At 37.1% G+C, this 16,153-nt stretch overlaps 1 protein-coding gene and 1 pseudogene across 1 annotated transcript in view; one reads left to right on the top strand and one right to left on the bottom strand.

Annotated features, from left to right (window-relative positions):
- The window catches only part of LOC140323907 (uncharacterized), a 29,116-nt gene extending 23,460 nt beyond the window's left edge, over positions 1 to 5,656 (top strand). Inside the window, exon 11 of the mRNA XM_072401325.1 lies at positions 4,578 to 5,656. Within this exon, the coding sequence (XP_072257426.1) occupies positions 4,578 to 4,670 (93 nt within the window). The 3' untranslated portion in view covers positions 4,671 to 5,656. The remainder of the gene's footprint in view (positions 1 to 4,577) is intronic.
- Positions 5,657 to 14,935: 9,279 nt separating this feature from the next.
- Positions 14,936 to 15,651, bottom strand: LOC140322459 (ankyrin repeat domain-containing protein 45-like; annotated as a pseudogene).
- Positions 15,652 to 16,153: the final 502 nt, after the last annotated feature.

Here is a 16,153-nt window from a genome sequence, read left to right as displayed (position 1 = left end):
AAGCATTTAACCTGAGGCTTTTAAAGCCCATTTTTGAAATTCCCATGCATTCCAATGGGCTAATCTACACCAGGATTTCCTTCAGGCACGTTTATGAGCTTTATCTTAAACGTTGCTTGCAACGTTCAAAAAAATTAAAACGCAGGATAAACACGGGAAAACACCAAAAAACTCTCACATTGAACTCAATGGAGGCTTTCACAAGCGTTTTTAGCAGGACTTTGGAATCTGGAAGCCCCCTTTAATAAGGAGACTCCCAGATCTCCACCCCCCCACATTTAATATGTGAGTTCAATATCTGGGAATTGGTTCACTATAACCTTCGGGCAGCACAGTGGCTTAGAAGTTAGCACTCTGCCCTTTGTAGTGCTAGATCCCATGTTTGAATCTCGACCAGAACACTATCTGCATGGAATTTGCAGGTTCTCCCTGTGTTTGTGTGGGTTTCCTCCGAGTACTCTCGTTTCCTCCCACATTCCCAAAAAAGCATGCAGTTAGGTTAATGGACCTTAGCCTGTGTTAGAGATTAACATACATAAAGACATTAACATATGACTGAGGTAGGGGCATTTGATTGTGAGCCCCATTGAGGGACATCTAGTGACATGACCATGGACTTTGTAAAGAGCTGCATAATCTTTTGGCGCGACATAAATACTGTATTATAATAACCTTTTAGTATCCCATGTACAGAATCATTAATTTATTCGTAAGGAAAATTGTTTTCAGGTGATGGTGCTTCAAGTAACTTCTAAGGAAAGAGCCGGTGCTTGGTGGAAAGGCCCCATAAGACCTCTATTGAACAACTACACAATATAGAGATAGACACCAATTGCTTGTGCCACTAAATGTCAGGTGGATTGGACATGCTATGCCAGCAACCCTCCCTGAGCACCACAAGTGCCAAACAACTCCCACAGCATCTGTTAACACTGGAGAGCTGTGTTTTGAAAGGGGGTGTCCTTTTTGGGAGCCCTTACACTTTCCAACTTTCTAGCAATGGGGATACAAATCCATAGTCAAAATAAGATGTAAAATGTTACCAAGATTCCAAAAGCTTTGTGTATCAATTTCAAAATTCCAATCTACTTTGAATAAACCAAGAGCTACAAATAGCATGCTAAATTTAGGTTTAAGCTGAAAAAATTAAAATTCTTGTCCCAGCTGCCTGTACTGTAAAAATGTTAGGTCAACTTTTATTGTTAGTAAAGCCATAGATGGACATAACGTGCATCCAGTTTAAAGACTAATTCGTCATGAAAGTGATTAAGTCACCACTGAGCTTAACATAATGTTTATTGATTCCCCAGGCACATAAAAACAACAACAGGAAAACATGGATATAAGTTGGTGCGTACTATCAGGAAATAATATCCAATAAATATGCTCGGATTCTGGATATTCTAGTTTTACATTTTAAAAGAAAACAGGACAAGAAAAGTTTTTTTTAAAAAATTAAGGCCATACAAATAATAAATAGGTAGAAATGTTCTAACTGGAATCATACCTATGTAATTTAAAAATACCGTGGTACCTTGGTATAAGTCCTAAACCTGTTCCAGGTCCTTTGACTTATACCAAATAGAACTTATACCAAACAAATATTTTCCATAAGAAATAAAAGGCAAATGACTAATCCATTCCCATGAAAAAAAATACTATTGTTATTGGCATATTATACATTGATGGGGCTGTATGAAATAATTTAAACACTGCTTAACCTCCCTAGAGGTAACCCCGAGTGTGACTCCGGTAGAAAAAAGTTGCTAAAAGTGGTAACCCTGAGTCACACAATATTAAATACAGCCTTACCTGATCCACCGGGGTCCCACATCGTCCATCGCCGCGATCTCTGCCTTCTTTTCTTCTCTCTTCTTCCGGCCGCCTTCTGCATCCGATGAGTCACCGGGAGTTCCCGGTGACGTTGGTACGTGTGTACGTTGCTGGCGGGGCAGGGTGGGAAATTCAAAATCCATTTGTATTTGTATACAGTTATTCTGTATTGAATGCACTACATTGGATTTTTATGTGTAAAAGCAGTACATTGTTTTCAAGAACATTTATTTTACAGTATATATATTAGTATGAGTATATTATGTATTTTTTTAAAAATATAGATTTTTTAATATATTCAATTTATTATTTTTACATGATTTTGTGTTTCAAACTTTATTATACTCATACTATTTTTTTAACCTTTAAAATAAATTTTCATGAAAAACAATGTACCACTTTTAGACATGTAAAACTGGAAAGAAATGAACTGCTAGGAAGGTTAATACTAAAATACATAAATAGAAAAGGAATTAGATGAAATAAATGAAAATTTAACCTTACTTTACCTTGCTGAGAAGAGTCGAGTGCCTACTAGGATGGTGCTGAGAAGGGAGGAGGAGGAGATGTTGTGTTGTGTTGATGTAATTCACAGAGAGTTATAGCGCGGGTTGTTCGCTGAATGGTAGCAACTGGCGTACTGACGTTCGTGACCAGTTGCGGCTTTGTCTCGAGAGAGGTAAATAGGTAGGGTAGTGCGCGATGTTATGATTAATTTGGACCCATACAAGTTCTAGCACAAAGGTTGTATACCAAGCAAAATTTTTTCGTGTCCAAACAGGACTTATACTAAGTTGGACTTATTCCAAAGTGGATCAATACCGAGGTACCACTGTAGAAGGTTGAGCTATTGTAATAAAATTGTAGTAATGGCTATAGCTAACAAAATTTTCAAATCAATTGCCAACCCCTTGAATATAGTCACCATAATTACTGGAGATGCCAAGAGGATGTGTGGGAACATACCCCAAAAGAAACATGGTAAAACATGTTGTTTTTCTGTAAATGAATGCTCTCATAAACAAGGCAGTGGGTGGTTTGGAGTTTGGCAAGGGATTTATAAAGATCACCAAATTATTTAAAACATGGTTTGTGGTGTAGATTTCAAAAGACTGGTAATCTGTCCAAACTGGATCGGACCAGCAAAATCACCCTAAGAGCTGACCAAATAGTGCTTAAAACTCTCTCGCCAACAGGGAAGCAAATCCTGGTAACGTATTCCAGGCAGTTTGTGAGGCAAATAGGTGAACTACTGTCAATAAGCAGAAAAAGAAAAGCAGAGGACTGCCATGGAGAACAAAAAGTGTCATGGGAAAAGAAAAGATTATATAGAAAGAAAAAGGATCTTTTTATGTGATATTGAAAGTGACATAGTGAATACACACATTTTTCAAATAGCAGGTTTAAAGGCCATAAAGCTGTGTGTGGGATTACAGAACCATCAAGATTTAAAGAGACAATCTCTGCATTTGTGGGCAGCTGGAATTTGATAGCAGGATCCATGTCAGCATAGATAATGAAAATAAAGTGGCTTTTACTTTGACTATAGCAAAGCTCATTAAAGTCAGTAGAATGGATGAGGGGGCCAAAGCTGCTTCCTTGCCTATGGCCCCATTATCCCCTAATCCATCCCTGTCCTTTGCACGGGTTGCCTGGGTATGTAGCTTTTGTTGTTAGGTCCAACTGGGAAGTCTGGCCCTACAAGTTCCTTTTTAGGAAAACTGTTTCCTACTGAAACCGTGGATGGAGCTGTCTGATAAGGGACTTGTAAATGCTCTGACACATTCAGTTGCATGTTTAAAATTCATCTTGAGCTCTGTAAACAAAATACTTTTTACAACAGGTTTTAGGGGGAAACTGGAAAATAAATGAAAAGGAACTGAGAGCTTCACCTGCTGACTGCCTGTGAGAATCTTATTTGTATGAAATATTTTTATTTACCTTACACAAAATACATTTACATTTCTATTCCCTAATATAATAAAGAATATGCAGAAAGCCACCTTCGTTCATAAAATGATGAATGAATTATAACTAAATTCAGTGTACAGGGAATTGATTATTTGCTAATCTGGGTTGGTGTTGTCATACATAATTGTTTTTTTGTGCAAGCTGAACCAATGGTTCTTCTGATATGGTATATTTCATCTACTAAAACATGTGAACACCAACAGGTCACTTTAAAAACTGCAATATAAAAAAAAATAAAAGGTCATTTGTTTAAAGATTGGGAGCTGTTTTTATCATTGTATTTCACTAACTAAAGCAGTTTCTTTAAAGTGACCCAAACAGTTGACGAAAACAAACTAAAAATACCCTGAAAGTGAAGATGAGGAATATTCAGTGTTTGGTGAATGGCCTTTTGAATTTTTGCACCTCTGCAGAGCTCTAAGTTCAGCTGCTATCTGATGTATCAGATATTAGTGACTGTGATGATCCACTGGTCAGCTGAAACCGCAGTGGCCAGCAAGAGACATACTGACACACCCAAAATTTTCAGATAGCTGTGGCACTTGGAATTTTGCAGGGGAAAATATATTTAATATACCTGATACCAGAAAAGTGAGTATTTCTCCCCATCACTTGGGTACTTTCAAGTTGACTCCATTTGTTAATTACCAAGTCTCTTTTTTGTTTGATTGCGGTCGGACATTCACACCAATGCACAGTTTTTCAAAATATGTTTGAGATCAGATTGTGTACATGTATATATTTACATTTATGTACTTGTTTTTTTATTCCAGAGACCTGCAAAAGTACAGGAAAAACTTTTTTTTGAACTTGACATACTCCAAAGATTTTTACGGTCCGCAGAAGAAACTTCTGGCCTATTATAATGGAACATAAAGGACATACTTCACAATATGTGTATTCTATATGACAGTTTACAAATTACATTATCTGGAAAAGTATTAATGGAATATGGAAGAATACAGAAAAAGTTTCATTGCCAAAAGGATTCCAACAAAGTACTTTTAAAACATGTAAATAGGACTTAAATTAGGACTCTGGCAATACCCTTTTTTGCATCAGATACAGTGGATAAGGACCAGAACCTCTGTCCGATTTTCATGAATGTCTTTATCCCCAGTTGGAGTTGGTTCCTGCTCACTTAAACCATGTCCCAAAGTGGGAAAAAAGTTATGGAAGTTTTGTCAAAAGTTAGTGAAATGCCACTTTGAAAGGTGTTTTCTCTCCAATCCTAATTAAAACTTTGGGTTAATCTACATTATAGGTTAAACATTGAGATAGAGTAATAAAAACAAGACAACCTTTAATCTAGAAAGAAGCCTTGGCCATAAATTACACTTTAAAGTAAAGATATCAAAACCTTGGACAATACAAACCTAATAAAAAATGGCACAAGATGGAACTGTCCTTAGGGAGCCCAAAAACTCCATTTCGGACATAGAGGCCATCTGTTTTAATGATGGACCAATAATGAAACTTGAAATGTAGAAAGGATTAGGGTACTTAAAGGCAAAATGTGCATGTAATATTAGCTGTCTTTATCTCCAGGTCTGTTTATCATTAACTATGCATTTTTTCATAATATGTTCAGTTTGAATTGTGTCAAAGACTGTAAGAGGGTTATCTTAATATAAATTAATTATCTATATGCACCTACCATCTATCCCAAGGAGCCAAAGTAACAATAACTTCCACGAGGGAGAAAAATGTGTTACTTGTGTTAGCAAGAAAAATGTGTTAAAGTAATGCTGATATTTGGTTATTACTTCCCTGCCATGCTGCAGATGTGTTTCTAGTTCTTTAAATGGACATCTATACTGCAAAAGAATAATTTATGGAGCAAAATGAAGAATTACTTAGGATAAGAACAAAAAGCTACTTATCATAATATATATGAACATAGCTATTTATATTTATTATCAGTATTACAATGTAGCTCCATATTTTTTATGTTTATTTGTTTTAGTTGTTATTTTGTGAATCACCACTTGCACTGATCAACATGGACTACATTTGTATGTTTATGAGCTGGAAAACGTTTTAGCATTGCCTTTAAACAGATGACTTCACGTCAAACAACATGTGAGCTTTAAAAGAGTAAAAAGAAAAACTGTTACACCTCCAGCTTTGTGTTCCAAATTCTTTTGCGCAGTACTTATACTGGTGTACTTCAGACACTTAAAGCCTGTTCCTCAATTGTCATTATTGTCAGACTTCATGGATTTTATGTACGGTGGAAATGGAGAGTGTGGGGCAAGACCCAGAAATGACTTAGGCTAGATATCTAGCAGATTGGAGAACAAGGGATTTTTTTTAAAGTATTGGTTAAATAAAATGGAGGTTACTAATAAATCACCTAAAGATTCATTTACACCTCCCAAGGGTTACTACAATCTCAACTAGTAATATAATGTTCTCTGACTATATCCCAGTAGTCCTGCATATTACCCTGGCACACACCTTGCCTACATCCTGGTAATAGAAGAAGATGGACTATGGGAGAATTTGTCTGATCCAGCAAACCTGGAGTAAATTTCTTAAAAATCTATTTCTTTTAGTTGGCAAATGTTTTTAATCCTGGACCAGATACATTCCGGGTTTGTTGAATCACTCAGGCTCTCCCTTAGTAGTTTATCTTCTCCAGTCTTGGAGAACTTTATTAAATCAGACCCATGGTTTGGGCTTTGTTTATTAAGCATGGGTCTAGACTCAAAGGATCCTGCTAGCATGAAATATCTGATCTGTTTTCCTAAGTCTAGACTCTAGAACCTATGCATAAACATTACCTTGACAGAAATGTGGGAAAGAAGTTGGCTTCCCTTTTCCTGGTGAAAGCTAAGACTATGTTGGCAAGTATCAGGAGTTCATTAATTAGTTCTGCATTAAGAGTAGCAGAATGCTAGATAATTCTTTCCATTGGAAAAGGGAACATGCTTTGTTCCACAAGACAGAAACATCATCATATCAAAGATAATGCAGCAACATTCCGCAACTTATTTATGGAGCTTTATGATATTCAGAATAGCACCTTTTATTCCCAGTCCTCCACAGTTGATTTTATAAGGGCTTATTTTCTTAAATCACAAATCCGTCATCTATTATCCCTTCAGGCCCCCATTTCACTTGACAAACTATGGGAAGCAATAAAAAGAACTTTGTCAATTAAATCCCCTCCCTAGTTTGGTTAAAAAAAAAACTTTTTTGACATCTTTGTAAAGCTCCATAACTCCCTATTGAGCAGTGGACAATTTTCCCTGGATAGATGTTCAGGAGCTCTTCAGTCAAATATTTTTCATTAGATCGGCCAACGAGGCCTACTGATCAGTTCCAATTCCTTTACTTTCTAAGATAAAGTCAGACTTTTAACAGTGGGAATCTGGTATGTTCACATGGTTTGCCCATGCACATATTCCTAAAATGAATATACTGCCAAGGATCTTGTACCTCCTACAAACGTTTCTTACAGGTTCATCAATCCTTTTTACAAACCTTCAACACATTTTCAGTTTTATATAGTGCAACAAAAGCTCTTGCATGATTTACAAGCTACTCTGTCATTCCAAATCAGCTTGGGGGACCTAAACGTTATGCTGTACTATGTTGCCCTAAACTTGGCTAGGGTGGTGGACTGGTGTTGTCATTCTGAACACAAACAGTGGGTGTTGGTCTAGCAATTGTTAAGTGAGTTATACCTCGTGTCATGGTTGAAGTATCCTATCTCCCTAGGGATTAAATGATACCCTACAATAAGGCTTACCTGGCATATGTATCAAGTACATATCTTCACAAATACAAACCCCATATTTTTTCATTTTGGATAATCAATCTTTCCAACCTGGAGTAGTGGACCTGGGATTCACTAAACTGGTTTCTTCTGGTCTTTGCATGAGCTCAACATTTTCAACATCGTGTCTGCTGGTCATGTATGATTATGGTGATTAAATTTTCCTCTCATGACATTTCTTTACCTGGATTATTGGAGATCTTTTTAGTTGTCTTATTTAATACACACTCTCCCTCCAGGGTATTGTTTTTTTTCTGCTCTTTGACAATATTTGAGTCGCTTTGTGTGGGTAGTGGTGGGGCCCACCCTACTTTTTTTTTTCTTAACATCTTAATACAGATCAGCAGAACTCTTAAGTCTTCTATTACTAGTAGATTCCATGTGTTGGGCTAAAGGATTGTAATACGATGGTAAAGAATGCCAAAACAATTGCATTGTTCCTAATCTATGTTGTAGACATGTAATAGGAAGGTAGGTACAATGTTACATAAATTCTGGTCATACCCTGTTTTGAAATAATTTTGGGACATAGTAAAGACAATCACACAAAAATTACTGATTGCCATATACCAGGTGACCCTGCTTTCTTATCACTGCACTAACACATTCTCCTTTAAAGTCTTAAAAAAAGAGGATCTTACTTCCAGCATTAGAGGAATTGTACAAAATTCTTTGTAATATGGTGCTATTAAAGGCAGTTCTAAAAATCATCGGAGTATGAGTTCCACCTAGGCCTGGTCTAAAGTATATTTACTACTATATTCACCCTAATTGCACCTTCCTACCTTCCAGGTTTTGATAATGTAATTTGACAGGAGTTACATGTCTGCCTATCATAAATTTTATGTGAATCATAAACCTCTATTTTCTCCATTGATATGTAATGATCCCATTCCTTTGAAACTGTTACTCGTATTCTAATTTTAATTTATCTTTTATGTAGATATTGAACATAAAAGAGGCAGATGTAATCCCTATGGGCTGGTTTTGATGTAGCTTTTACATTTGTATTTATAGTAAGAGATCTTTGTATGTTTACTATTGTTTGAGGGGTCCCTCTTTGTGTTTTTTATTTCATTCTATTTTATTTTATTTTTTTGTTGTTGTTGTAATTTTGCATTGGCAATAAATATTATATCACTTCAGCTGCCTCTGTTATCAATTTCCTTTCCAATGAACAAATTATGAAATTTGTATTTGTGGAGTATATGACACATAACAGAAACACTCTATTTTTTCCTTTAATATATAAATATATAAAGGATCAGTTAGATTTAGTTGGGTATAATTTACATACTCCATTCCAAGCAATACTCCAGTATCCAAATGTTAGATCTTTCAAAGGTAACTAAATTGGTGTGTGGATACATGAGTCCTTCTGTTACCTAACATTTTTAGCAGATCTTCTCCATAAACATAGCTATTATGCTAGGGCTTCAAACAGTGTGACCCATAGCAGTTATCGGGCCTCCTTATACTTCTGTGTTGCTTTGCAGTACCTAGAATACCTAGAGTACAGAGACTGCATTCATTTTGTGTTCAGTTTGTGTTTTGGTTCCCATAAAAAGTAATAGTAACATAAAACAAGCAATGTGTGTTTTTTGGAAATAATGTGTAAATGCATGCAAGTAAACAAAACAAACTGCATGCTGGCCATCCTTTATTTTTGTAATCAGAATAGTAGTTTGTATGATCTTCTGACTGAAAGTATCCGGGACCAGTCTTTTTGACTTCATTAGTTCGTCCGCTTCCAACCTCACTGTTTAGTTTACCTGTGATTTATAGTACACACATTCTGGTCATGTAAGTTATTTTAGTTGTGTTTCCTAAAACCTTAGCCTTTTTCACTGTAGTATCTTGATTGTCTTCTGACCCGAGCTCATCTTCTAGCAGTAAATTGAAACAGGTGGCCCCAGAGCAAAAAAATATTGATAAAAAATGTGCAATGGGTTTTAGGAGTGTAGAAAAGGAAAATGGCACACTAAAAAGGCATACAAATAAAATGAAGCCACTCAACAGAAGCTGTATCAATACAGATGCCCAGACATAGCAGATATCTGGAGTTCAAGGCTGTTGATGTAAGTTTGGGCCAGGTATCAAGATCAAGATATGACACAGCACAGTAGTACCAGGGAGAACATTAAAACAAAGGCCTAGAATCTGACAGATCAGTAACCAGGAACACAGAAAACAAGGTACCAGAGACCAGGCACCCAATGTTCTAGTCACAGAAGTCAGAAAGTAGTTTAAATAGGATAAGGACTTATTCAGCTCAGGTACCAGAGCTTGTCTGGGCTATCAAGCTTCCAATTAGTACTACTACCCTAAAAAACTGTAGTACTGCCTGCACTGGATATTTGCAGCTGAAACTACATGCATAAGACTAGCACTCTTTAGCAAAGTTCTGGGTTGACCCCTGATGAGGATTACATTTGAAAAGTGGCTTTCTGGTCTATTTTTTTAGACCAAACTTATATTATTTTAAAAGTGGACATCTGTGAGGTAGACATGACTTCAGCGAAGATAAGCTGGTTGGGAGCTCTTTAAGCAGAGCCCTGAGAAGGATAACTAAAGCAACACTGACAGATATATTTGTAGCAGATTCCCCCAAACAGAGTATTGAGCAGGAGGTTGCTATTCAAAAGGCAGAACCCCAGCAGAATTGAACTTTGCCAGACGCAGAATGGGCAGACTGGGAAGTTAATTAAATATTGGCAGATGAATGCAGGGTAGAAAGTTGGGTCTCTGCTTTAGAAGTTGGAGCAGCAAACCAGGCCATGGTAACACTATAAGCACCCTATATAACAGGGAACATTTTAAAAAATTGGCAGCAACAGGAACCTCAAAAAATAAGTCTGCATATCTGCATATGGGCCATTAGAAGAGATAATCCAGCCCTCAGACAAAACTTTCATTTAGGTAGATATTATGCCAAATGTATTTGAACAACAGACATTGGAGGCAGCCTGTGTAGCAGATTGCTTGAAGGTTTGAAAGCAGATAAAAGTTCAGGTGCAGTCAGTCTAAATAGCAGATGTGACCATCTCCGAGCAAGGGGAATCTGGTTAAAAGACAGGCAGAACAATACAAGGTTTCCCAGCTCACTTACCAGTCCATCTGCAAAAACACATCGGCCCTGATTTGCTAAAGTTCTCCAAGGCTGGAGAGAATACACTTTCATCAGTGAAGCTGAGCAATTGAGTAAACCTGGAATGGATTTCCTAAAATCAAGCTATTTGATAGCTATTTGTTAGCAAATGTTTTCAATCCTGGTCCAAATCCATTCCAGGTTTGCTGGATCACCCAGCTTCACTGATGAAAGTGTATTCTCTCCAGCCTTGGCGAACTTAAATAAATCTGGGCCACCATCTCAACTTTTTACATTACCAACAGAAATTTTGGTAGCATAAATCTTGTGGAAGTGGAAGCCAAACTGCCTTGTAAAGGCCCCTTTGTAAAGTATGTAAAGTACTTGAACTCTTCAATAAAAATTATTGTAACAGTAAAGTACTTGAACTCTAAAACCATGATAACTTCTTAATTTATATATCAATGAATAGATCGGAGCTAGTATACCTGGATGGTGCCTATCCTACTTTAAAGGTGCAGGGACACACCAAAAGCCCAGGCTTGGCAGGCTGGGTTGCAGAATGGATTTTGGCGATTTAGTGAATAAGTGCATGCTTGTGTTCTTCAATGTTATAAAAAATAGCACTATCAATGCTATGATACACCACAAATTAGGAGATGGATATGTGAACCTTGGTCATTTAGGTTCATAAAAGAATAATTCACCTCTATGATCAAATGCATTCCAAGGCCTTGGCATCTGTATACATAACCAAATCGTCTGGGTCACAGTGCCGCATCTTCTACCAACTAGAATATGTCTTGCTATTGGTAATTCTAGTGTCTTAGGGAACATAGTAACAAAGGATAGAGCTAGACAGGAAGTGTTGGTAAGGCAAGGTAGACAGATAATGCATTATGTAATGTATCATGTAATTTATCAGATGAAAGATCTGCATGTCAAGCATTAAGCACTTTATAGAGATAAGGGGAGGAGAAAATGAGATGCAGTTAAAAAGAAGCCAGGAAACTGATGGCAAAGCAGTCAGAGGATTTACTTGGTACATATAAGGGTTGTTAGAATAGATTATCCAAACGCATAGAAACACTGTGACAATTTATTACAAACAGCAAAATTTTACATTGTTTAAAATATTTTAATTATGCTAGTTTTTTTATGTAAATCTTAAACATACTGCATAAATATATGTACTAACAATCATGTTAAATTAGGATTTTAAAAAAACTCACAGACAAGACTTTACTGGAAATTGCTGGTAAAAAGCCAGTTACAGTAATTATATTGCATGCCCCCAGCAACAAAAGCCACATGTTAAAAGGTGTTATTTGTACACAGGAAACAGCATAGTCAAAGCCATACCACAATAGGATATCATGTCATTTTGAAGACTGCTGAAACTTATTAAAGCTACAAGTAAAGCAGTGCAATATACTTAGATACTGCATTTAATTAGGTAATGCAGGTATAAGTAACAACTCTAAGTAGAAGTAGAAGACCCTTAGCATAAGAAGCTTGTATTGCACCTTTTAGAAGAATGTAGGAGTGAAAAAAATGTTCAACTGCTCCCTAACACCAACTGATGTTTTTGACCACTCCTCCATACAAAATTCTGTTAGTATATAGAATTCAAAGTTGACTGAAAGCAGACCTATCACCAAATTTTTTTACTTTACAAAAAACGATAGACAACCCTTTTATGTAAAGTTAAAACTACTTTTTAAAACACCTTTTTTAAAAAAAAAAAGCCACTTCCTTTTTGTCTTGATCGCTACTTTTTCCTACATCGGGGCTTTTTCCTACATTAGAAAAAAAGGAACATTTTTTCTAAAGTAGCAAAAATCCCTGATGTAGGAAAAAGTAGCGATCAAGACAGAAGGGAAGTGGCTTAACTCCTTTTTTTTTTTTTAAAAAAGGTGTTAAAAAAGTCCCTTACAGCAGGCTATGTTACCTGATCTCGTGCCTGTGCAGTGCAAGATCAGATGACGTAGCTAGAGAGAGGAAGAGTACCAACAAAGATGGCGACTCCGGGCTTTTCTGCCGTCAAATGAAAGAAAAGTAAATGTTTTTTTCAGTTTAGTTTCACTTTATTGAATACAAGTTGCTGTTACTCACAGCTCCTCTGTTTAGCAGCTTGTACCATCCCCAGGCTCCCTTTAGTCATATGAACTCTGTCCATTTCAGCATCCCCAGCACTGCAATTAGATGGGATTAGAGAGATTGTCCTGTAGTCAAGTCGCAGATCACTTCTTGATCATGATGCTGTTCTACTATTGGCTGCTATGCCTATTTAAGCCCTCTAGGTATAGGCTTTGATTGCTGGATCCTCAGCGTGTTATCTGTGACTTTTCCCAACTGTACTCTGCCTAATTGCCTTTCTGAATATTTAATTTCTACCCTGTTTCTTGTCTTCTGCCTGCCCCTAGCTCAGACTGTCTCTTTGATTCTCACTTGCCACCTGCCCTGACCTCAAGACAGTTTTTACCTTGTTTCTCGACAGCTGCCTGCCCTACCCTGGCCTGCTGTTTATGCTCCTTACAAAGATTCCAGTCTACCTGGTACCTGATCTCTGGCTATACCTACACCAAACCAGTTGTTCTGTTAACCCCTTCTAGGGAAAACCTAGGGGCAGAGACCTGGTGTTCCCCAAGCAGCATAATAGTCCTGTGGCCACTAGGGTTACCAGCCCATGATTTCTTAAGTGATACTCTGGTGAAGACCAGGAGACACTTTGACTTCACACCCAAGTAATCCTGTGTCAGAAAGCATAGCCATAACAGTTGCCCATGCTCAATAGCAGTTTAGCAACCCAGAAGCATTTCCACCACTATTCCTTACAGTTGGTATGAGTTTTTTCTCTTGAAATGGTGTGTTTGATTTATGTTTAACACATCTACTCTTACTGTGGTCAAACAACTTTACCCTTGGTTTGACAATCCACGGCTTATTGTTCCACAAGGCCTATTTATTGCTAATATGTTAAATTTAAAACTCTAATTATGTTATATTATTGAAGATTAGGACACTTGACACCAACTAAGCCAAAAGTTACATGAAGATCCCTCTGTGTATTTTGGAGGATTTTTGGAGACGGGAAGTAGGAAGCATTTGGACTGAATTTGGTAGCTGGCCAGTTCTGGACACATAGGAAATCTTTTATATTATTATGTCATTTGTGGAATATTTTCTTTACAGTAAAATGGGTGATTTAAAGCATTTTTTTCAATCAATTTTGAATCCTGCACCAGATCATTTCAGGTTTGCTGGATCAACCAACTTCATTGATGAAAGTGTATCCTCCCCAGCCTTGGGGAGCCTAAATAAATAAGGCCCAATGTGTTTCCTATCAGCAAACACATCCCTTGATACACCAGACATAGTTCTGTTGTGTAGAGGATATAATGAGGCTGAAATCAAGTCCAATTCTGCTACCTAGATTTGATGCATTAAAATATGGTAGATGCATACATATATTTTTTAACATATTCTGAACTGGGCTGTATGAAAAATTTGTAAACGTCTACTAATCCAGAAAACAAAATCAATTCCTTTAATAGCTAGGTTGGATGGTGTTACAAACACTGTTCAGAAGCTTCACATATAAAAACAAACGAAAATAAATAGTATTACACTTTTTTCCAGACTTATACATTCTTTGTAAATCTTCAACCTTGCCTGTTGCAGAATAGGCACACCTGGACTAGTACAAAAAATGTTTGCAAAATAATAAAATAAATTCATATACTGAATACTATAATTATAGGTATTATACTTTTTTTATATAGTTTCCATGACTTTTCTTTTCATAATAACTGCAAAGCTATGAAGGTTCCAACCTGCCTATTAGCTAAAATAATTCAAGAGGCACAAAAAAGCTTTTATGGATAAAAAAGGTTATCAGTATTGGTGCAGTTGACCACTCCATGTTTTTGCCTGTTGTGTTGGGAGGATGAAGACACCCACTTGTATCTCTCCTAACAATTGATTCCATTTAGCAATTCTTGCCTACCTCCATGTGTCAAAGAGGGAACTGCACAAGCAAACTTGTGATTTACCTCCCTCACTTTGATCCTGGCAAGGAAGTGGCCCGATTATCTGTCAATACTCCACAGATGCCTTCTATTTCATCACCGCCCTGTGAGCAAAGCAACAACAACAGCACAACCAACCTTTCGAGGGTGGGTAGTGGTTTGTTTTTAGGCAAAGACAATAGGGAAAGATTGGGGTATTATTTTTTTTTCAAGGTAAACATTTTAATGTCAATAAATATTAAATGTCTTCAACAATAGGAGTAATATGTGTGTAATATAACTCAAACAAAATCTGAAATGCAGATTAAGGTAGATCTTCGCTTGAACTTTCCAGGTTTTGCACGAAGTCTTTGTTGTTGCATTCTTGTTGTTCTCTAGCCATTCATTTTTGGCTTTGCAGGAATTATTAGCTAAGTGCTTATCTTCTTGAAGATGAAGTCTCCCTTGAACCTTTTCAGGGTCAGACATAGTTTGCTGAACAAAACTTATGTAATTCTTCAGAGCAAGTCTGGCCTCAGCCCACTGGAGGAAATCAGCACAGCCTGTCTTGTTATATCTGGCAGCAATATCAACAATATAACATATGCCTTTCCACCTCTGAAATTCACTAGCAAGATATCCCCTCCTAGCTCTACAATTGTCTTTATTACCTCTAGTTGACCCAACGCTGCAGCACAGTGCAATGGTGGATAACCTTGAATTGTTTGTTGAATATTATTTGCTCTATACTTAACTAATGCTCTTACAATGTCACTACGACTAAGGATACAAGCTATAAACAGGGGGTTTCTTCCTAGTAGATCTTTTTCCAACAGCAGCTTGCTGCATTGCTCATGATGAACATCAGTTGGATCTTCAAATATGAACTGGAGGCCTTGTACATTTCCTTCCAATGTGTACAGAAGCATCAGATTCTCTATAGAAGCAGAACCTATTTTCTCCATCCTTAGCTCCTCAGTATCTCCAGATAATGTCACTGCCCTGGCCTCCAGTGCAGGAAGATGCTGGGAGACACTGGAACGTGTGTCTTATGTTTGTTTTTAAACCTTTCCTTGCTTTGCAGTCAGATATGTCAGGGCTGAGGACCAAATTTCTTTCATTTGCATGGCATGCTTAGAATCAATGAGGGACTTGGATCAAAATTGGGGCCTCTTTATTTTTAATACTACAAGTGCTGATGCAAGCAGTGCATGTGAGCAGTAACCCTCTGCAGTGTTCCCTGCACAACGCCAGTATCATTCTCATTTCCCAGCAAATGCTGCCATCCTTTCAGTGCTAAATTCACAAATCTAGAAAAAGAAAGCCAAAATTGTTAGGCAGAATTTTGCAGCAATCCCTTCTCAAAGAGAATGATATCACAGGAAACAAGCGAGAAAAAAACGTGTATCAAATTTTCAAAAGTTGAAGCTATTCAAGCTATTGTATTTTTAAAACTCAAGCAAATGT

Source organism: Pyxicephalus adspersus, chromosome 2 (assembly GCF_032062135.1).
Source record: "Pyxicephalus adspersus chromosome 2, UCB_Pads_2.0, whole genome shotgun sequence".
NCBI classification, from domain to species: Eukaryota; Metazoa; Chordata; class Amphibia; order Anura; family Pyxicephalidae; genus Pyxicephalus; species Pyxicephalus adspersus.
Note: the sequence above shows the minus strand (reverse complement) of the source record. Positions and strands in the feature narration are given on the sequence as shown.